General features: G+C 45.6%; 1 protein-coding gene across 3 annotated transcripts in view; it reads right to left on the reverse strand.

Annotated features, from left to right (window-relative positions):
* The window catches only part of SIPA1L2 (signal induced proliferation associated 1 like 2), a 215185-nt gene that overhangs the window by 55703 nt on the left and 136700 nt on the right, over window positions 1–22782 (reverse strand). For all 3 annotated transcript variants that reach the window (XM_047701964.1, XM_047701965.1, XM_047701963.1), the window contains 4 exons: window positions 20487–20590; window positions 11211–11368; window positions 5589–6165; window positions 1745–2019 (listed from right to left, as the gene is read on the reverse strand). In XM_047701964.1, the coding sequence (XP_047557920.1) occupies window positions 1745–2019; window positions 5589–6165; window positions 11211–11368; window positions 20487–20590 (1114 nt within the window). The remainder of the gene's footprint in view (window positions 1–1744; window positions 2020–5588; window positions 6166–11210; window positions 11369–20486; window positions 20591–22782) is intronic.

Consider the following 22782-nt stretch of genomic DNA (forward strand, 5'->3'; position numbering starts at 1 on the left):
ACACAATAGTGTGGCTTCAAAGGTATAAAGGACTTGCCTTTGGTTATTTCTAAGTCTTGTTTTTAAGAAAATAGTTTCTTTCTGTGATTTCTTTGCCCTTGTACCTCTGTGTGTGATTCGTGGGATTTTTGGAAAGCAAACAGACTGGACGGGACAGAACCTGGTAAGGCAATGAGAAACGTCCCAGATATTTCCCACAACACGCGGCTGCTACTCTCAAGAAGTTCAACTCATTCAACCTGTATTTTGTAAACCTACTGGACAGATACAGGAAACAAGGCCACAGAAAGTCCTGCAGGTGGCGAGTGGTAAGAAATCGAACAGAGACGGACTTTGGCGATATTCTGCATGTTAGCTAGGGAGCAAGGTGGTATCCCTCTGGTCTGTTTTCTAAAAAAATGTCATGGTTTAGAGCTGTTCTGGCCAATCAACGGTAGCCACCAGCCACGTGTGGCTATGGAAATCTTAATTAATTAATTGAAATGAAAAATGCACTTTCTCGGTAGCACAAGCCACAGCTCAAGCGTGTGCCCATTGCGTGTGGCCAGAGGCTACTGTTTCAGATGCTGCAGCTGTGGACCGTAGTCACTGTGGGAGCTGTGGCTGGACATCGCTGGTTCAGAGGATCAAGTCAGGAGAAAAAGTAAAAGGAATGACCTCAGTGACCACAGAAGTACGTCTAGAAAGTGGGCACGGTCATCTTGTGATCTTGGAATGGTAAGAATTTCTTTTAGAGCATGGAAAAACTCACATGAATATCCTCAAGTTTTTAAATTAACTAAAATGTGTGGGGTACTGATTACCCCAGAAGGTGCTACGTGCTTTACGTGTATCCATCCATCCATTTAATCTTTGTGAGAGTAGACATTATTATAATCCCCATCTTAGGGACAGCCAACTAGGGTTAGAGAGAGCACGGGCATGACCCGAAATCGCACAGCCAAGGCCTGGATTCCAAGCATGCCTTATCTCTCAAAGGCCAGAGCCTGTAGGGTGGCCTGTAGGAAGGCCCTTGGAGCTGGAGAGAAAGTCTCACAGCTACACTAGCAGACGACGCTCCGGCCACAACGGTGGCCTCTGCCCACATGGATGGCTTGTTCCGAATTAGCCTTCTTTCCCCTCTGCGCCTAGTATCTTCTTGATGTTGAGCTTGATTATTTTCTACTAACAATGGAACGCTCTCGCCTACCAATCCCATTCTCTTCCCACTCTCCACCACCCAGTTCTGAGCTTCCCAACAATGTCCCGAGCCAGTTCACCTAGAATGGAGCCGCCGTCCCTTCACAGAGTCGGCCTCGTGTCCCATCCCTCCTCCAGACCTACAGGCCTGATCGCTTACATACCCTATTGAGAATCGATGACTTCACGTTACAGAAGGGAATTCTAGTGACACAGTATTTCACTTGCTAAGGGCTGAGCAATGATAAACCATTTCCTCTGAGACGTGGGCTCTCAGGGGTCCCGGGGCATCGAGCAGGTGCTCTGCTCCTCAGTTTGTTAATATCTCAGCCTGCACGTGGGCAATGTCCCTGGAAATTGCTTAGAATATTAGACTTGCTCATTTGTTATACACTAACTTTTTTAAAGCTCTTTTTCAATTGCTCTAATGCTTGATGGGCCCATGCCTTTGGCCCGAGACGCACCCGACTACCCCTTCTGCGGATCCTGCAGGGGCGGCAGGGACAGCGCCCGCTACGAAGGCCAAGGAGGGGGCCAGCCCTGCCTCGGGCCTCGCAGGCCTTACCTCCGGGGCGAGCCATCGTCGTGGGGCTGGATGATGACCACCTTCACGGTCACGGAGGTCCGGAGCAGGTCAATCATCTGCTCATGGGTCAGAGTGGCCACGGCCACCTTGCAGATCTCCACAAGGCGGCTCCCTTGGCGAAGGCCGGCCTTCCAGGCGAAGCCGAAAGGTTCCACGTCTGCAACGATTCCTTCGAAATTCACATGGAAGCCAAGCTGGCCCAGCCCGTTCCTCCTCAGGGTCATTTCCACGGTCTCGCAGCCTCGTGTCACTATCTGAGCCGGGGAGGGAGGGGGAGACTGTGAGACGTTGCTGTGGGGCACCCTCCCTCCCTGCTGCCCCCACCAGGTCAAGGTGCATGCACGGGCCTCCCAGCCCTGCCTTCCAATGGCCCAGGTGACACGCTAAGGACATCGCAATGCTGAGTTCACCATAAGCAGCCATGGCATCGGATGCAGAGAGAACAGTGGATGTGAAACAGTGGCTTTACTCTTCAAAGGCACAAATACTCCTGATACAGGCATCCTGCTTTTTCTTAGAAGACACTGACCCCAGAGCTCGTGAGCGTCAGACGGGCTCTGGTAATTCCCTCCTCCCCTCCCCCATGTCAGTGGGCTTGGCTCTGAAGCACATAAACCCATTGCTCCAGATGGACCATAGTGATGGCAAAATGTAGGTTTTTGAAACGATGACAGTTTCACCCACTAAACATTAAAAGCTACTCAGACAATTCCATCCAACTTATACAATGGCCCCAATCCCTTCCCAGCTAACACACAGAGGGCTGCTTCCAGGAGGGCAGCCTCAGAAGCCAGGATGTTAGGAAATGTGTTCAAGTGCTCTCTACACCAGACGGCCCGCTCTGTCCTCTGGGAAGCCCCCTTGTGAGGGCGAGTTGCCCCTGCTTGCCTGGGTGGTGAGGACCATTTAGTTCCAATGTGGGCAGGCCCGCCAGGCTCCCTGGCATCAGCTGACAAGGGCACTGTGCAGGATGGAGCTCTGGCAGGGAGCAGAGACCCTCTCCCCCAGCCACCACACCTGCAGGCCACCTCTCCTTCATGGGGTCCATCTTCTGGGGGCCAAGAGCAACCCCAAGCAGTGATGGCTTCAGTGCTCTGACCTTCCCGGAGGGTGTGAGTATGCAGCAGTGTCGTGAAAAGGAATGTGGAAGACAGGTGGTTGGCTTCCCACGCCACACTCTGAGACCCCGATCATTACTTAATGCCACCTTCAAAAGTGCTCAGAGAGTAATGTACACGCATGGACAGAAAAACACAGGCTCGTTAAATGTCACTCGATGACTACGGCATTGCTTATTTGTGGGAAATTTAAAGTAGGGATGTATCATACCCATACCTCCCAAATCACAGAGCTCATGTATAAAGTTGCAGTTTAATAAATGCTCCATTTCCAGGAAACACGCTCTGAATACCCAGATTCCTGTTCAGTGAGACCTACGAGTGCAAGCACAGCTGTGGGACTGGGCTGGTTCCGTGCATGTCCGCTGTGTCTGTTTCCATGGTTACCAGCACGGGGACACACATGGCCCATCGGCTTCCCACAGATACACACAACAGCTGGGGGCTCAGGAAAACGGGGCGAGGCATTGCTGGTCTTTGCAGTGAGGTTTTGAAAGACTGAAGCTTGCAAAGTTATGAACTGAACTAACTGGAAATTGTCAGAGAAGGACACACCCTGAATAAAATTTTCCTTCACTTCTTTTTCAACTTTGTTTCAACGACGCTTTCCTACCAAAAGTCTACGTATGTGTGACAATGCAATTTTCAGGTGAAATTGAGCATCCACACATCAGACTGAGGAGTGAACAGTCAAGTCCTTCCTGGGACCTCTGTGTTTCTCATTTCTTCCAACTGCCTGCTACCGGCCACACTTTCGCCTTTTGCCATTTCTTCCTCCCTTCTGTTCCTTGCTTCTTAACATTTGCAAAGGGTAAGAGAACTGGAGTTCCTTACATACTTACATGGACTCAATCACCACAGGAAAATGGTGGCTTCTTATCCACGTACCTACCCAAGACCGCCCACATAATCGGCGGGGCCCAGTTCAGAGTCGAAATGCAGGGCCCCTGGGCCCAACACTATTTAGAACTTCAAGATGGTAACAGCAGAGCACTCAAGCAAGGACGAGCTCTTCCAAGAGCGGCGCCCCTGAGGGCGGGTTACAGGTTGCACACGACTGCCACCGGCCCTGCCTGTCCCCACTTAGGTGTCAGCTCTCATTCCTTCCTGGGTCTGCACCTGCATAACGGATGCCTTTAATTTCAGTTTCCACCACGATAAAATGCACACCGAGTCTACCATCCACCAGCCAGCACTCGTTCCCCATATCTGTACTACGAAGACGGGATCCTCCTTGCTTCCGCCCTATACCAACCTCATGTTCCAATTCCTCAGCTGTTTTGTGGGATGGTTTGTTGCCAAAATCTCCTGCTGCAAGTCATCCTAGACACACAATACATTTCCTCAAATACGTTCCGGACAGCAGGCACTCCTGTCACATTAGCCACACAACTGCTCTTCTAGAAACATGGCAGAATGGGGTCCACAAAACAGCGAATGGGGAGGGACCTACGAAATGTGCATTTTGGGGGTTGGGGAAGTGGCATTTGTGTTGTATTTTCAGGAGCACAGACTTTGATGACTCAGTGGATCTCCTAAAAAGAACTATTTCCGGTATCATCGAAAGCACAGTGCGTCTCAAGACCCACAAGGATAACTCGGTTCTCCAGACATGTAAACTAAGCATGTACTGAATCATCCCCAAATCACATCTCTGTTTGTGCCCGTACACCCGATAATACTGTTGAATGCACTGAGGTCTGTTCCTGTAAATAGCGTCTACAAATAATTAAATTAGTTCTCCAAGGCTAGCAGACACTGACTTGATTGTATTGTCTCTAATACATGGTCTCGAATAACAAAGGGGAGATTTATATTTGGTGGGAGGAAAAGGGACAGGAAATGGGTAAAAATCCTCCTTTTTTCATGATCTGTAATTGACTAACTCTTTTCTAAACACTGAAATATACATCCCCTGGGGGTAAGATTTAAACATGAGAAATTCTTTTATCACAGCATGTTTGGGTTCTTATACTATATTTGATTTATTCCTATCATGGTTTGACAGACTCGAACTGAAATCTGGATCTTTCTGTGTGAAAATCAGGAGAAGAAATATTAACTGTTACACTCTGGACATCATTTAGGGGTTCTGTACTAAAAATAACATTGGAAAAAAATCTCTTTCAGGACCGATTTTTTTTTTTTAAAGTCTAACTTAATGGGTAATTCTATAAAACCTCCTTAAGAAACTGTGGCTGGAGAGTAATCATGTATTTAATCTGGAAGACTAAAGAAAAACACCTGCTAAAAACACTAAAGAAAAACACTAAAACACTAAAGAAAAACACACAGAATTGAAGCTGCAAAGAAGGCATGGTCATTTGTAGGGTCAATAGTAACTGTGTGCCCGCTGGTCTCCCACTGAGAGAATCCGGTCATGCCCGTCTCTATACACACACATAATATCCAGACAATTCTCTATTCCTTTCTTTCAGATACTATAAAAATATATCCTGATGTTCCCTTTCAGAAGTTGGTTTAACATTTCCTTTCCAAACAGGCCGTAATGGGTGCGTCTCCACCACTCACATATTTAGCAACTGCTCAAAAGGTCACAGCATTTAGAGTTAAGCCCTAGAGCCATACAAGACAGTATTGCATTCCCTAGCTGCCACAATCATGGTGGATTTTCCAGAGTGGAAGCCATCATAAAACTGGGATCAAAGACCTAAAGATGGTGGAAACACAGAACCTGTACTCACTCCTAATCGCTGGACGATTTCCCTGACGTCTTCAGCACAGTTGTCCACGGAGGACAGAAGAATACATTCCCCTCGCTCGTAAAACACTTTGATGCTCATTAATCCCGATGTCCACCCGATGACGTCCCTGCAGGAGCAGTTAAATACAACGTTCTTGGAGTCCTTTTCGATCAACATTATGAACTCATTGGAAATCCCAAGAAGACATTCGATGTCAGCAGACTGGCCAAAGTCCCGAGCTATGACGTGCCACATGATTGCTCCGACACTGAACAAATGTGCATCCTTCCTTGGCTTCACTTTCTCCTTTTTCTTTGCGCCCAGTGTAATGAAGCTGAATTTCACAGACGTGTCCACAGTAGCGGTCGTGACAAAGTTCTCCGCCAGATCCTTCAAGTACTCTTGCCTCGTTCGAGTGGCCATCGCTCGGAACTTTTCTGACTTATGGGCTGCGTTTTCTGCATTGATCACCTTGGCTAAAAGGAAGTCCCGAAAAACTGCTGACTTTGGAAAAGTTACTCCTTTGGGAATTGGTGGACCAAACGGTGGCACATCTTTTGATCTAGAAACTCCAACACTGAGAAAGGGAAAAAAAAGAAAAAGGAAACAAGATGAGTGGTAATACTATAATATTTACCTTCAGTAAACATGACAATACTCTCAACTTAGGCTATCTGTTTTGTAGCTTTTTGTTATATACTAATTTCTGGATGCCCAGGGTTTGTGTGTTTGTTTTTCTAACTCAGATGGGCTGGTGCTCTAACTCCGCAGCTGGTCATCACTGGGAAAGACAGTGATGCTTCCAAAAGAAATGAGGTCATGAGCCCCAGGTGGCTGCTTGGGATCTCATGGGTAGTGGACACCATGATCACACTTCACAGGGTCAAAAGTTTTAGGTGTCCCATGTTTGTAGGAAATGCTCACTTGGTCACATTTGGAAAATCTCTGTGAATATTTTACGGGGGTAAAATCTTAAGAGATTGTGGGGACTGAGAAGATCAAGTGTGGAGTGATAGTAACAACCGCCTTAATGTGTCCAAACCGACAGTGATGCTCCCCGACATCAGGCAGAAGGTGTCAAACCCGTCTTGGGATGAGAGCAACTACGAAGAGTGAATTAATGGTCATCGACAAAGGACTGGACTGAGGGAACGACGAATCCCAGAGCAACGACAACATCTACTCCCCAATGACAGAGCAGCTACTGAGAAACGGAGCAGCAGTACTAATGCCACGTCTGCCCGGGCGGATGCTCCCTGTGTTGCAATAAACAAAGGAAGCAACCCGGGCTTCATCGTCATCGCCAAAATCCTGGAACGCGGTGAACTGAAGGAAGAAAGAATTCTGTCCAGATCTGTGCTGTCGGGTGTCTGGGAAGTGGCTGGTTAGACTCTTAAAACGATCACGGTCTACAGCTCTCTTTCACCTTTGCTTTCATCTGCACACTCCGCAGAAGAGTGAGTCACTTCTGGGGAGCCGGGCTGTGGATGGAAGACTGGCGGCAGGGGATTCCCCACTCTCATGTGACACCTTGTAGGATTCCCTTTGGGACAGAGGAACCTAATCCATCCAGGGACGGCAGCACACGCACGAAACCAGACAGTGATGGGGCAGGCTCGACTCGTGTCCTCAAAGGAAGGTGGTGGAAATGCTACAGAGTCTGACATGTCTTCGGGGCCAACCTCATAGTGGACTCATCTCCCCCACTGGCCCCCGCCTCCGCGATTAGCCTTAGAGCAGACATTCTAGACTGCGTAGAAATTAACTGGTCCTCAGGTTTTAACTCTCAGAGAGCTGTCATAAAGCTAGCTGGCCTTGCGATGAGGCTGACCACACCTTGTCGTTTCTCCTCTAAAACAGTCAGTGGGGTCACGTGGCCAATCTCCGCACTGGGACTGGCCATCCCAGGAAACTCACGTGATCACATCCCCTAATTTTTTTTTTTCCTTCCAGTAATGAGTACAGATTTCTGGAAGAATTTTACCCACAGAAGGCCCGGGAGGCCCTCTCTCACGTTGACACCTTGTAGGATGACCTTTTTGCACTTAGCTCTGTGGATTTCAAGCTACTCTGACTGACTGCAGGGTGCACATACTTACGCCAAAGCCTCAGGGAAAACTTTTTATCTAAATATGTTCCCCAAAAGTGCTCACTGAGGAGCTCTGTAGGGGTTAGAGGGCAGTATCTTATAAAAAGGCAATTGATTTTGTCCCAAATTATTGACCCTAATATCTAACGGGAAGTTCCTTCCACCATGCACAGCACATTAACAACTCGATCAGCTGGAATCCTGTGTCTCTCAGATCCAAGCTGTACAAGAAAAGCAGCCAGAATTGAGGTCTCGCTACTCTGGGAATACTAATGGTATTATGGGATGGAGATCAATTAGAGATCGTTGGTTACAGAAGTTTATAGAATTCTTTCAAATAGAACTGAGGTCAAAGGAATGTCCTTGGCCAGATTTAGATGATTTCTAATGAGCTGAAACAAGAAGTGTTCCAGAATTTTCTTTCTTTCTTTCCTTAAGATTTTATTTATTTATTCGAGAGAGAGAGAGACACAGAGTGCATACATGCATGCAGGGGTGGGGGGAGGCAGGAGGAGAGGTGGAGAGAGAGAATCTCACGCAGACTTCCCGCAAAGCACAGAGCCTGATGCGGGGGCTCGATCTCTGATGCGGGGGCTCGATCTCACAATCCTGAGACCGTGACCTGAGCCGAAATCAACAGCTGGATGCTTAACGAAACTAAGCCACCCAGGTGCCCCTCAGAATTTCTTATTTAACCAAGTAACTTGATGGCACAGCTAAATGTAAGACCCCCCCACTGAAAGCAACAACACGAAAATGAGCATTCCCAGAAACGCAAGTGAAAGGGTTCTGGGAAAGCAGAGGGCTGGTGGGCAGGTGCCACACCATGTCTGGGATTCCAGCCCCACCCCTTGCCTAGAGGCTCTGAGCTGGTGACTTCATCCCTCCATGCCTCAGTTTCCTCATCTGTAGCATGGAGGTTAGACCGTGCCATTCTCAAAAGGCCACGGTGAGCACGAAACCAAATATTGCAGGCAAAGCAATTACGATGCAAACTGCTTTATTATTATTAGTATCACAATCACCGCTTTGGTCATTGATTTAACACTCCCATCTAAGTTTTGACAGGAGGGACTATGCATTAAATTTTTGAAAAGGGAACCCGTTGCTTTGGACAGATACCGCCTCGCTCTTACTCAACAGTGAGCTACCAAGCTTACACAGCAAGCAGTGTACGCATTCGTTTACCACGGGATTCCTGTGGCGAAGAGTTTATCTCGGAAAGTATACAAACACCTCAGTCCCTCAAGGTTAGCTCTCCATCGGCTCTTGCTGGTAAAATTAAAGTTAAGTTTGCTTTTTGAAGACTTCAGACTACGATGACAGTACACGGAGCTCTTGGGATGCTGCCCCGTCGTCTCTCTCTAGTCTCCAAGAGACCCAGCCTAACTTCCTAGGAACCCTGCTACGTCCATGGGAGATGCCTCAGATGACCTCTAGAAGGTAAGAGTATGCCTTTCTGTGTTTCTGGCCTTGCCAGCCATGACGGTTTTTATCAGCAGAGACCATCTTAACCCAATGATATTTGTGGGTCAGGAGACCTGGACCGTTTTTTACCCTTCCCTTGGAAAATATTTTAATGAATTTACTTTGTCACTGGTGAGTTTTGAGGAATAGCATATGAAAAAATCCTATGAGGGGTTTTTGGAAAATGTGAGCACCATAACGTTATTCCATGGGACGGAGTTCACGTGGCCTCGTGAAATGTTAGGGAACTGATCTGACTAGAGTATTCAAGAAGATTATTACTGACTCGTGGAGGAACGCTCATGAAGTTTTTAAGCATGATCGGTATGAATGTTTATGAGGCACTTCTCAAAATTTGAGGCATTCTACTCACTTTATGTTTGAATCTCATTAGCAAATGGTAATTAAGTGATACCAACATGGTTTCTTAAAAAGCAACGATTCCACAGTTGGGTGATTTGCACAATGCTAACCTCTATCATAGGAAACCGGCCACAGTCTGCTTTAATTATCGGTAAGATCTACATCTAGCCTGGTTCTGGTTTCAACATCCCTCCCTAGTCATTTTATTAAAATCCGAAAACCTGAAACAAATGAAAACAGACGTTACTGCTAACTTAAAGATTTTTGGTGCTCACGAACCCCCTCGTGACAGAAGTATAAACTAAAATGGAAAGTAATTAAAAATACTTGATTTGACCTAAAAACAGCAGCCAATAAAATAACACCAAATTCTATAAAGCCTTAGGCTTACGTTTCTCATCTATTATGAAGGTTCATTTAAGATTGGTCTCCATAATTACCATTCATCGGGTGAGATCTCAGAAGAATCATCCCACTTACCATGTTTGTACTAACATTATCTGTTTTAAACCTATCCTTGAGATAGGAGATGTCATGCTTGTTATAAACAGCATTTTTAAAGGTAGTGCTGGGCATTCAGGCCAGTGGTCTTCCGCCCAGATGTGACTCAGGGATCACACTGATGCTCAGGTCAATTTCACGTCTGTGACATCAGCGTACCACACAGCAGAGTCGGAAAATGAGCCCATTTTAACAAGCTGTGAGGCGACATTCGGGCTAAGAATGACCAGTTTATAAACTCTGCGTTCCTTTGAGATGGGCTGGGCATGGGGCAGGGATATAAAACCAGCAACATCTAACACACAGACCAGTTTCTCTGCGTTTAGGAGAGCCACGCCCTACAGTCCTCCGCGCCTCCCCGTCCCCTCCCAGCGCACATGCGTGCACCCCACTTGGCCCAGAAGGCGGCTGAAACACCGCTTACAGTTTTAGGATGAAAAAGGGAAATGACCTTTGGGGAGTGCCAGGAACACTAATAGGTGTTCTGCAAAATTTCTGCTATTTATTCTACATGCTCAGGTAGGTACTCTTATCCTCAACTTTAAGAGAATGAATGAAAGTTTCCAAAATTAAGGTAACTTGTACAAAGCACAGCGGAAAGCACAGCTGGATTCTAAACCCAGGTCGGACACCTGTCCTTCTACCCCACAAGGCGAGATCTTCCAGAGGCAACTACCTCCCCCAAAAGGGGAGGGGAGAGGAAATAGAAACATTCGGCTCGGGATTCGGAGGCACACGCATGGCCTTTGGAATCCACCAACACGAGCGTCAACTCTGGTCCCGGGAGCCCCGCGGGGCTTGTTTCTTGTTTCCAAGATCTTGGATGAGAAGCAGTGTTTTCCCACTACCACCATTACTTCCGCTTGGGAAGAGCTGAAATGGCCACATCAGCCACCTCGGAGGCTGGGATTAACAAAGCTCTGGTTCCCGCAGCGGCTGTATGCCGTTTTTAAGGAGAAAACTGAGGAAACGTGTAATCTACAATTTTGAACGCCTAGGCATTCCGCTGCTCAAAACGGGAAGGAGCCAATTATTTCATACAGAAAGCACCTGAGTGAAGACAGTGGACATACAATTAGAAAAAGAACCCAAAAAAGGATAATTATGGGGTTAGAGAGAATTGGAAAACAAAGATATTTCAGGAGACAGGGTGCTGCTGAAATCCAGCCGATGGAATGGAAGACCGGGGTCTGCTCGCTCACCTGTAACACACGTTCTCGGTGCACGGGTTGTGCACTTTGACGATGACAAAGACGTGCTGGAAATGGGACCGGATGCTTCTCGGAGTAAAAGGAAGTGCTCCGGGCTCTTGGAAGACAATGGTCACAATGTCATTTCCGATATGCCTTTTCCTCAGAAGCTGTGGTCAGGAAAGAGAACACACACAGTTCTAGACACGGTTTTCCGTAAAGACAAAACACGGCCACATATTCAACTCGCTCCTCTGTCTGTGTTAAAGGACTAACTCGGAAAGCAAAAGCCTCTCTCTGAAAGTCAGGGCTCCTCAAGGGGACACCAGAATAGCAAAATGGGCTGCGTCCGAAACATCTATGGAAAGACAAGCTGAACGCAGTTCATCTCTTGGCACTTTAAAATTCAACTCCTTCTCGCCTTGAGCTTTCCCACTGATCTACTAGGTCATTAGCACTCAAAAGGCTTTCAGGAGTTTTTTATAGGTTTAATTTATTTATTTTTGAAGGAGAGCACAAGCAGGGCGGGGAGGGGCAGAGGAAGAGGGAGAAGCAGGCTCCCTGCTGAGCAAGGGGGACTAGGACTGGAGGGGCAGGGGGCTGGATCCCTGATCCCCAGGAACTGAGATCATGACCTGAGCCAAAGGCAGAGGCTTCAACAACTGAGCCAGCCAGGCAACCCCGCTTTCAAGAATTTTATGGTTTAAGCTCTCTTCAGCTTAAAGCAAGGAGACAGAGTACAGATTTGCTGAAAGTCCTACACCAGCCTGTGAGGGCCTTCCCTGGTGTCTTGTGCTCCCCCGCAGGCCTGTCTAGGACACCAACACGGAGAGACTGCTACTGTGCTGGCTAATTTACAATTCAAACTACTTCACTGAAATCCGGCCTTTCAAATGGGATTCGGAAACACAGAATTCTACCAGGTGTATCATCTTACACATTACAAATGTGGCAGGAGACAAGGAACCCCAGAGCAGCAACACTTTATTATTATGGTGATTATTTTTATTTATTTTTTATTTTTATTTTTGAGTAGTGACACTTCCACAACACTCCACTTTTCATTCTCCTTTCGCCCAGAATGTTCCCCTCGCCGCAAGGTGCTCCCGGACGACTCAGGGCTCTAAGTCAGGTATCTCGTTCACTGAAAGGAACTTCCCTGGGAAGCCTGCATGGGCAACTCCAGCCACACACCCAGGTCTACTTCGAGGGCATTAGTTCTAACAGAAGCAGGCTGATAGTTGATTTACTTCTCCCGCATCAGGTCATCACCGTCGGGAGGGCAGGAGACATGTCCTGGTGACTGCTTAGTCCCAGGACCCTGCAATCATGACCTGAGCCAAAGGCAGATGCTTAACAGACTGTGAGTTCGTTTCTGATGGCCTGCCTGGGACACAGCCGGCACCCAGCCCACAGTTGCCAAAGGCATACCTGACTGGTGCAGACATAGGATCCTAGCCACACCACGCTGGGCGGTAAAAGCGTGAACGCAGGTCGATAAACCCGTATACAGGGCACTCTCTAAGTTGACGCAAGCAAAACCGCAGTGTCCGTGCTCACCAAGTTTGTGATCTTCAGTTTTAATAGATACAATAATCTTTATAGGAGCTGGTGATGTAACGGCAGGAATGAGATAATCTCAGGTAGTAAATCTCTCTTTACTAGCAGTAACAAAGACAACGAGCTTGCTCTTAAATTTATTTGGCACCTACACAACACAGCCTCACCCTAAAGAGCATTAAGTTCAACTCTTAAAGCCTTTTCAACCCAGATACAAAGAAGATTTCATTGTCGGGCCCCAGACTTGTGATTTCGCACGATAAAAGGTCTGGGAACTTGGGGATGAAATGTTCCTTCTTCCAGGGTTCTCTGATATGCCAGTTAAATCACTGATTCATATGCTGAGAAACTCCCATTTAAATCACCAGGGTTCAAGTTCACACACACACACAAAAGTTGCTTTCCTGTCTGGGTGAAGGTTTGAAACATATGTTGACATACGTTAACACAGACCCAATAGCCACCTCTACATTTAAGAATGTTTGCTAAATAAGTCAAAATGTGCCATTTTGGACACATGTTAAAAAAAAAAAAATCAGTAGCCAATGAGGTCCTTTACACGGTGTGATTATTTCCCCTTACTACAGCGGACACAGATGATGATCACGATAAAAGTTTCATGTAAAGAGGACGGAAGCAAGGATACATATATATCTAAAACAAACATCAACAGACACCCTGGAAATCGTACTAGAAGATGATGTTCTTCCCTCATTGCCACAATAACTGAAGTACAGGGTTCCCAGGTACTAAAATAGGACAAGGGAAAATCAGGAACGAATGAAAAGTTAAAAAAAAAATGTCTTTTAAATACCTAACACCGTGGTTCAATGTATCTGTTGAACAGGGCACACAAAAGCTGACTCTGTGGTGGACTTAATGTCCTTGAAACACAAGAGTTCTCAGATCAAAGGGCAGAAGATGGTGCGCGCGATGGCCAAGGCCACGCTGTGAATTCTGCAGCCCTTCCTCCTACGTGGGTGCAGTGTAACCCCCCACCCTTGGCCGGCCCTCTCAGGTACGTGTGTGGGGCAGGCATGAACGCGTGAGTCTGTGTGTCCTCACTCTTGAAGGAGCCACAGCGAACAGGACAACCGTTCCCATCCATTGGCTCTTCGTCCGGAAGGAAGACATGGGGTCCGGGTCTCTACTTCCCAGCACAGGATTACTGAAAGCATCACTTAGAAGGCTCGTTCCCTCGACGACGTGTCCCTTTCTAAGCATATTCTTTGGCTTTGTAAAACGGGCTTTGTAAAACGTTTTTAATGGTCTGGTTAATGGAACCAGGGTCACAAAATGTACTTGGCAAAACAGTAAAGTGCGTGGGGCAGGAGGGGCGGGGAGTAAGGTGATTCATTAAGAAGGGCAAAATCTGAAACTCTTTGTAGGAGAATAAAATAAGAAAACTTAACACCTTGCCCATTAATGGGATGCTTGGCTTTGTCGAGAGGCTGAAGAAAAAGGACATCTGGAAAGTTCACAGAAACACTTTCAACCGCTTTCCAGGATTTTGCCAAACATCAAATAACCTAAGTAACTTTGCAAGCTTCTTATCTAAGGGTAAATATTTTCTTTCGTTGTTAGTTATGTGTTTTTTTCTAAGCGGCCAGTGAAGTTCTGTGTCATCGGTGTCCAGGACTGGAAGGGGAAAGGGGACAGCAGCCCAGCAGGCTGTGACGGGAAGCCCCTGGGTTACTGAGACACCTCTGCACTATTTGGGGGATGAAGGAACGGTGACTTGTAGAGCTAACTCCTCCTTTCCAGACATGAAGGTCCCAACACGTTTCAGCGCCAAAAGAACCACCTTCTCATCTCTGACTGTAAGAATGAGTTAATGAATACTGCGTGAGACAGATTTACATAGTCCGTCCTACTAAATTTCCAACGCTTGAGTCCAGCAGCAAAACAGGCATAAGTTCTTGTTATGACAAGAGAAGTGAAATGTGATGCCTCACCCAATTCTACGGCAAAAAGCATCCAGATGCGACAGAAAATGCAAGCTTCAGGTTTATTCTCCACTCCCTAACCAAACTCCAGGGCTCCCCAGGACCCGTTTTAACTCGATGCAACCATCCAAACGGAGTGAAAGCTGTCTGGTAGCCCTGCTTGGATCAGAGGAGGCGTCAAGTCGAGCTAGGTCAGACCTATCAGCCTCTGTGCAGAGAGGCTCGTTTGTTACTTTTTTCTTGGCATAGTTAAGGTAGAAAAAGTATTTTGCACCTCATTCTGGAGGGGTGGGGGAAGCAGTCTGCACACTATGGAAGAAATGCAGTTGGATGTGGTTCACAAGTTTCTAGGAATCAGAATTAGTGAAGAGAAAGTGTAATTCGAAACTAGAAATGGCTGGGATCTCCGGAGAGAGTCTCCTGTCTTAAGAAGCAAATAGGTAAAAATTTGCGTGATTTCAATGGGAAAAATGCATCATTTAATGATCTTATATGTTCTGAAATTCAAAGAGATGAACCCCGAAGTGAGCAAAAAATTAAATGTATCCCCATGAAAACAGATCACAAGTTCTGGATCTCAGCTCTTGGGTTGGAATCTGAAGTCCAGTGGGTAGGAGCAGGGCTGAGCAAGCCTCCTTTGACCTGTGTCCTTCCCACCCCTCTGACCTTGTCACCCACCCCACCCCTCCCAGACAGCCACCTTGTCCTTCTGACAGGCTAGTTTTTCCTGTCACAGGCACTTTGTACTTGCTAACCCTCTGCTTGGAAGTTTTTCCCCCCCACAGAGGGCAAGCTTCTCCCCCTTCAGAGACCTTCCTAATTCTGCATGTGTACACACAACACACACAACACACACACACACCCCACACCCTCACGTACTCATTACTCAAGACTCAACACCAGTCGTTAGAGTTTTGATTTTTAAGAGATATCTAGAGTTTCCTGTGGAAAGTAGAAACATGAACGTAGATTCTAGTAAGAAAGAGAGGGAAACCAACATACGTGACCACATAAACTCACCACCAAATCTATACTCAGGGTAAGCCTTCCCTACCTACTCCCCACAAAAAAGGTGAAAGCTAGGTTAACCACTCTTATCTCAGATCATCAAGATCATATTAAATTTAATTGCCATTTCAAGGATTCATCGTGGAGTACTATATATAACCAATATAAAATATTGTATAAAATATTTAATATAAAACATATATTTTACCAATTGGAAACATAAATGTACAAAGCAGTTAAGTGAGCCAGGCTGAGTATTTCATAAATGGAGAAACAGAAATAAGCCAAGAAAGTAGATTTTTGATGATTTAATAATAAAGTGAAGATAAGAGGATTATGGAGATACAAGTATTTCTGACACCCGGCAGCCCAACCCTATTGAAACAATCATGCTTATGGTCCTGCACAAGTACACATTCCTATTTAGGGCCTGGGGAGAAATCAAATCATGGAAAGCTGAATAAGCATTTCATTCTCCCAAAATATTCCATATGATTATTTATAGGTGAACACAAGTGCAGTCAGGACCCCTTCGTACTGTAATTTAATGAGGCGACTCCTCCTGTATATGAATGGTTTCTTAGCAGTCCCAATTAGGGACTCACAGAAGTGCACAAACCCCTAAGACAGGCCAGCCATCTATCCAAATTAGATAGAGAAAGGCTTCCAGCCTGGCTCAGACCTAACAAGCTGTGTCTCCATTACCTCTGTAGAGGTCAAGGCTGTCCCTAGGCTAACAGTAGTATTCTTCAAATGGAAGCTCAGAGACCTAGGAGCTTGGCCTTCTTCCTTAGGGACCTCTTGGGGGCTTGGACATCCCTTTCAAGGAGAGCAGCTCTAACTGTATGCATGCATTTTTAAAAAAAATCATAATTTACTATGTGCCGGGCTCCATGCTACCTGTATTCATTTTATATACTGAGACTGAAGAAAAGGTCTCTCTGTCCCAGTGAAGTCTGAAGCCAATTTGCGGCATTCTCTCCACCTATAACATCACATGATGGCTGCTCTATGATCTGTCTACGGGATAAGGAGAGGGGAAGCACATGGCGGAGACAGCCCTGGGAGACAGAATCCGACCGCCAGACTGGCCCAGAGAGACTGATGGGTCTTCAAGGAAGAGGGAAACCGCTCCAAGAGTGGGTTCTCTTATCACTCCCTGGGGCTGGCTAAGTTTTCTTTGCAGGAGTCATACATTCCGAACACTAAACTCTTTTGCAACAGTGGTAAACTCTCTAAAGACTTTTAATACATCTTGGAATCAGCTTTCAGCTTGATTCATTAAAAGAACAAACACAAGAAATAATATCTGATGTGGACGAGTCTAGACAGATACCATGGTGCTAATGAGGCCAAAGTTACAGGCACCGCTCACGCACAGGCCAGAGAACTTTGCTAAGTTCAGTGGCCTCAAACTGCACTCAGGAGCCCAGCGGGTCATTTCAGACATTTCTACCCCCGGTACTGAGATAATCTGCGGGCATGGGTGGGGCGGGTGGGAGAGGTCGAAAGGGCCACTACAACCTGTAACAAATTTGGAGAGTACATGTTTGAAAATTGCACAGTGGCAACATTTATCTACAAACAGAATATTCTGGTAACAACCCAGGAGTAGCAAAATATTAAATGCCGAAGTAAAGATAATTTCGTGAATTTATTGATAAATTAGCCCCTTAATTTCTTACTTATCTAGGCCTTAGTTTCTCATACCAGAGCTCTAGGATTGAGAACAGGAAAATGAAATGCAAATTAAGTCATTTAAAAAGCTTGCACTTTATATCTAATAAATGAAGAAACAGTAACCGTAGCTGAAACTTACTGAGCATGCTCTGTGTCAGGCACCATTAAGTGCCTTATACGTATTAGCTGATCTAATTCTAGCCACCGTCTATGAAAGGTTCATTTATTCCTTGAACAAATGTTTACCGCCTGCCTACCGTGCTCAGGGTAGCATTCAGGGTACACAGGGTCACCTTGATGAAGAAACGAGATCAAAGTCCCTGCGTTCAGGGATAAACCAAGGCACAGAAAATTGTGCCCAAGGTCACAAAACTGGTAGCTGGGATTCAAATCCAGATCATGTGGCTCCAGAATTCTTGCTCTGTTAACAACTACATTTTTCTATCGAAGCCAATTTTCCACCTAGAAGCAGGAAGCCTCAGGGAGGGCCCTAGAATCACAGAAATCAGACACAAAGAGGGACATGCTATGAATTGCCTAGTTCAAGTATCACGTCTGCCACATCTACCCACTGCCAAATCTGTAGAAAGTTCTCTATAATCCAGCATTTTTTTTTTTACTCTGACCCCAGGTGCAGCTCCAGAATCCTTCTTAACACAGTTTTCCAAGTAGCCACCACTGGCCGTCTGAACCAGGTCTGCATTATATAATTAATTCAGTTTCTTGAGAGACTAAGATCTTACCCAAAGGTATAAGGCAAGTGACCGGCTGTGGCAAGTTCAGAATATGTCCACTGACTCCTATTTCCACTCCTTACCCCCCCCACCTTATATCATGAATACTTGCCCACACAGTGTTTCGCACGTAGGTTTCCCAATGGACCATATGCAAGATCATATATATTCCAGGCACAATAAGAGCACTCATTAGAAAAGCAAAACAAATGATTTTACAGTTTTCCACCTCTAATCCATCAGCAAAACTTACTCAATGTCATGGATTCTCACTCAAGTTTTCAAAAACAACAACCGAGAGGTAACCAAGTAAGTCTTTAAGCTACAGAGTCTGTAATGTGTAGAATCCATTTACAAGGTATATATTTCCAATTTGGGAAGCTTAAGACACCCATCCATACCCTACTCCCCAATTGCCATCTGCCCATCTACTTTTTTGTGTGTAGGACTTTAAGGAGAGTTTCAGTGGGGAGAAAAAAAAAAAAGTCAGGTACAGAGAACTCATAAACCCACAGTTTTTAATTACCATGCAACCGAAAGGAGGCAGGGAAAGCCTGGTTTGAGTTGTGCTAAGAGCAAAGCCCAACAGACGTCAGAATCCCAGAGGCTGCCATATGGGAAGTGTGGGGGCCCATCCAGCTTGGAGTCCAATGGCTTAAGTAATTAGGGAGCTGAAAGGGTTTTGTGGTTTGAACACTCGATGACTGGGGTCAAAGGCACTGGCTCTTACTTCTGCTAAAGTACAGACAGATTTCTTGGCCGGAGTAAGCCCTATCAGTTTTCTGAGCAACGACTCACACAGAGTTTAACTACAGAATGATTCTCGAGTATCTGCGAGACCACGGCACTGGTCTAAATTAAGCTTCTTAAAAGCAAGTGAATCTGTTTGACATTCTTCGAAGTAAATTTGTTTTTAAGAGCTAGAAATCCTTTAGGTTAAAACATTTAAATACAGGCATGGGATCTAGTGACTATAACTCTTAAGTCTTAAAAAGCATACAGATGTACGGGTGCCTGGGTGGTTCATATAAGCGTCTGCCTTTGGCTCAGTCATGATCTCAGTGTCCAGGGATAGTCCTGCATTGGGCTCCCTGCTCAGCACAGAGTCTGCTCGTCCCTCTGCCCCTCCCCCACCACTTGTGCGCAAGCGCGCGCGCGCGCGCGCGCGCGCGCACACACACACACACACACACACACACACACAAACTCTCTCTCAAATAAATAAAAATCTTTTAAAAAAAAGAAAAAAAAACCCACATAGATATGTGATCAAAAGGTAGATTTTCTGACAGTAGGGGGAAGAAATCTGATTATTAGAAAACACTGCAGACCACTCAGGCAGGACAAGGGACTGAGCTTAAGCATCAGATAAACGGTCAGAAAACCCAGCTGGCAAGAAGGAAAAGGGAAGAGGTGTTGTCGCTACTGTGAAAAGCTGGGCTCATCCCGGCTGGAGGGTCAAAGGCGGTTCTTGTAATTCGTGACGGCAGCAGGGTAAGCAGTTTCTTTGCCAGAGGTGTATTATGACCACCTTTGTAAATTTCATGAGCATTCAAAAAAGAGAGAGAGAAGAAAAATGCCCCGTTGTGATTAAGTTTCATTCATTCAACAAGTTCTTCTTTTTTAAAAGAATTTGTTTACTTGAGACAGAGAGAAAGAGGACACAAGTGGGCAGAGGGAGAAGCAGACTCCTCGCTGAGCGTGGAGGAGCCTGACACAGGGCTCGATCCCAGGATCCTGAGATCACGACCTGAGCTGAAGGCAGACGCCCAACTGAGTGAGCCACCCACGTGCCCTTCATTCAACAAATTCATACCAAGCGACTTCTAGGCAGTCCCTGGTGTGCTAATGTATTTTTATAGCCAAAGAGTGCAGTTAAATGACATCAGAGCTAAACTTCCTAGACATGAAAACAAACTTTGTTTCAACTCCTGATTTCACCCAAATACAATCGACTCACCAAAACTGAATCATGCCACAAATAAGTTATAAGATCCCTTCTTACAGTATTTTCTATAAATAAGTCTCCCACCTGCACTCGGAAACCTGAGCTCAGCTTACCTCGCTGGCTTATTTATAATGAACACAGTGGACACCGGTTTCCATTAAGATTTTGCCTAGCAAGCAATAAAGGTGCGTGTGGAAGAGTTTCCAAGTTTTATAAGGAAAAACTGCAATACAACTATGCAGAAATATTCCCTTTCAAAGGCCAACTACTTCCAAATGACGAAAAAGAGTCCAAAATTATTCATGCCACTGAAGAACAAAAAAGAAAATTCCAACGATGCTTTGCCAATTCTAAGTGCATGAAGCCCACTGGCGGGCTGAGCTCTGATCTGGAGGGTCGAGGGAGGACTCACCTGCTGTCTGTTGTTGGGCATGTAGGGCAGCATGGTGGACACGTGGAACATGACTTCATAGTCTTTATATGTGGTGTAGAGGGAGTGAGTTCCTGTAGAATCAGCTGGAAACAGAGGTAGAGGACAGAAACAAGTCAGGCAACTGCAAAAGTTAGCAACGTGAAACTCGCAAGGTTGTTCTTCCGAAGGCAATTCATTAGCCAACGACAGACCACCCAACTATCGGCCACCAGTGTGTCTTGGTGGCCACTCTGCTCTCTCGCTGTGCAGCCTTCCAGCCACTTTCCAAACCACATCTGTGGCCTGAATGCTCAGGTGTCTCCTCATCTGCTCTCTGTCCCTGTGCCTCCAATGCCCATCCCTCAACATGCTCCCTTTTGCCATACTGATTTCAAGGACCTGCCATGGATGGGACGGAGCATGGGTGAGCAGAGGAGGCCAGAAGCCAGAAGTACAGCTGGGGGCAGGTGTGGGTGCCCTTATTTGAAGGATACGAGCTAACCAGCAGCTCTCCTTGCCCCGCTCTTGTGTGTGTGTTTACAGTTAACTCCGAAGAGGTTCTTGGGCACCCGATCTTCCAGAATCAACAACATGGAACAGGAGTGACTTAATATGGAAATGAGAACCAAAAATGTTCAAGACTTCTTTCCCTGAACGATGTAATTAATTTTCTTCTCTTTGCAGCAGGCAATGCAATGGTGCAGTCAGATGATTAAGAATGAAGGTGATCTCTTACTGTACATTATGTGCTGACACATGTGTAAAACGATGACATCTGAACCCCTCTCAATCACACAGCTATTCACCTTCAGAAAAGCAGAATGATTCTTTGCAAATTCAAAATCCATTTGTATTATCAACAGATTACCCGAGACTGAGAGTTTCAGGCACCTGAACCAACACGATGATTATAAAACACTTAAATGATAATCTTAGGGTGGAATTTTGAACCACTTTGCATATGGATACATAAAGGCAAAAAGATGCATAGAAAGTAGGATGTGAGCAGAATTCAGGACTGCCTTTCTCTGGCTTTGACCAACATGTAAGTTTATTTGTCTACTTTTTAACAAGAAACAATGTTATTCAAGGTCATTTAAAGCCAAATTCATTCCATTGTGTTTGTTGGGGAAACTCTAAGTAATCATCTTGGGTTGACTTTTTTTTTAAGATTTTATCTATTTGACACAGAGAGAGATCACAAGTAGGCAGAGAGGCAGGCAGAGAGAGAGGGGGAAAGAGCCTCTCTGCTGAGCAGAGAGCCCAATGCAGGGTTCGATCTCAGGACCCTGAGACCATGACCTGAGCTGAAGGCAGAGGCTTAACCCACTGAGCCACCCAGGCGCCCTACTTTTTTTTTTTTTTTTTTTAAAGTAAGTTCTATGCCCAGCATGGAGCCCAATGTGGGGCTTGAACTCACGACCCTGAGATCAAGATCTGAGCTGAGCTCAAGAGTTAGACGCTTCACTGACTGAGCCACCCAGGTGCCCCTCATTTTTAAATCTAAATATTTTAATTTTACTTTAAAAACATTACAACATTCAGCCTTCGTGGGCCTTTATTATCTTCCTTCTGAATCCTACAGTTTTTCTTTTGAATATTCATTCTAAATCAGAAATGGTCCTGAAAATTTTCTAGAAAAAAAAATACAACATCCAGTTTTGCAGATTCTGAAAAGGTATTCAGAGCAGACAATTTAATAAAAAAAAAAGGGAAGTACTTAAAATGTTTACATGCAGATATTAACAAATCAACCTGTAGATGGTAAGAGAGGATATTCATCCGATAAGCTGTTTATTAACCAGTCCCCAAACAAAGCAATTATCTCTTTTAACTATATATTAAGTATATATTTCTTATTTTTTGAAGGGCTTCTTAGAAAGTAATGGTCTATTTCAAGTGTCATGGTTGAAGACAGAGAATGTGGCTTTGGAAGGGAATAATGATCATCTTCTTTCACAAAGAACTGACTTGTTAATAACAACATGAGGGTCAGGGGCTGAAATGACCCAGCACATTCAATAGTTCTTGTCCCAACGCCCTGCTATTTGGCTGGTTAGAATTCAGTGAGAGAAATCCTTACAGATAGCTAATAGTGCAGTCAACAGGTTTCAGCTTCAGGAAATTGTAGTGAAAGAACGAAGATGCATTTTGGGGAGAAACACTTCTTTTTTTCCTAAAAATTTATTTATTTGAGAAAGAGAGAGAGAGCGAGCACAAAGGGAGAGGGACAGGGAGAAGCAGACTCTCTGCTGAGCAGAGCTCGATGATGCGGGGCTCGATCCCAGGACCCTGA

The sequence above is a fragment of the Lutra lutra genome, chromosome 14, assembly GCF_902655055.1.
Source record: "Lutra lutra chromosome 14, mLutLut1.2, whole genome shotgun sequence".
Taxonomy (NCBI): Eukaryota; Metazoa; Chordata; class Mammalia; order Carnivora; family Mustelidae; genus Lutra; species Lutra lutra.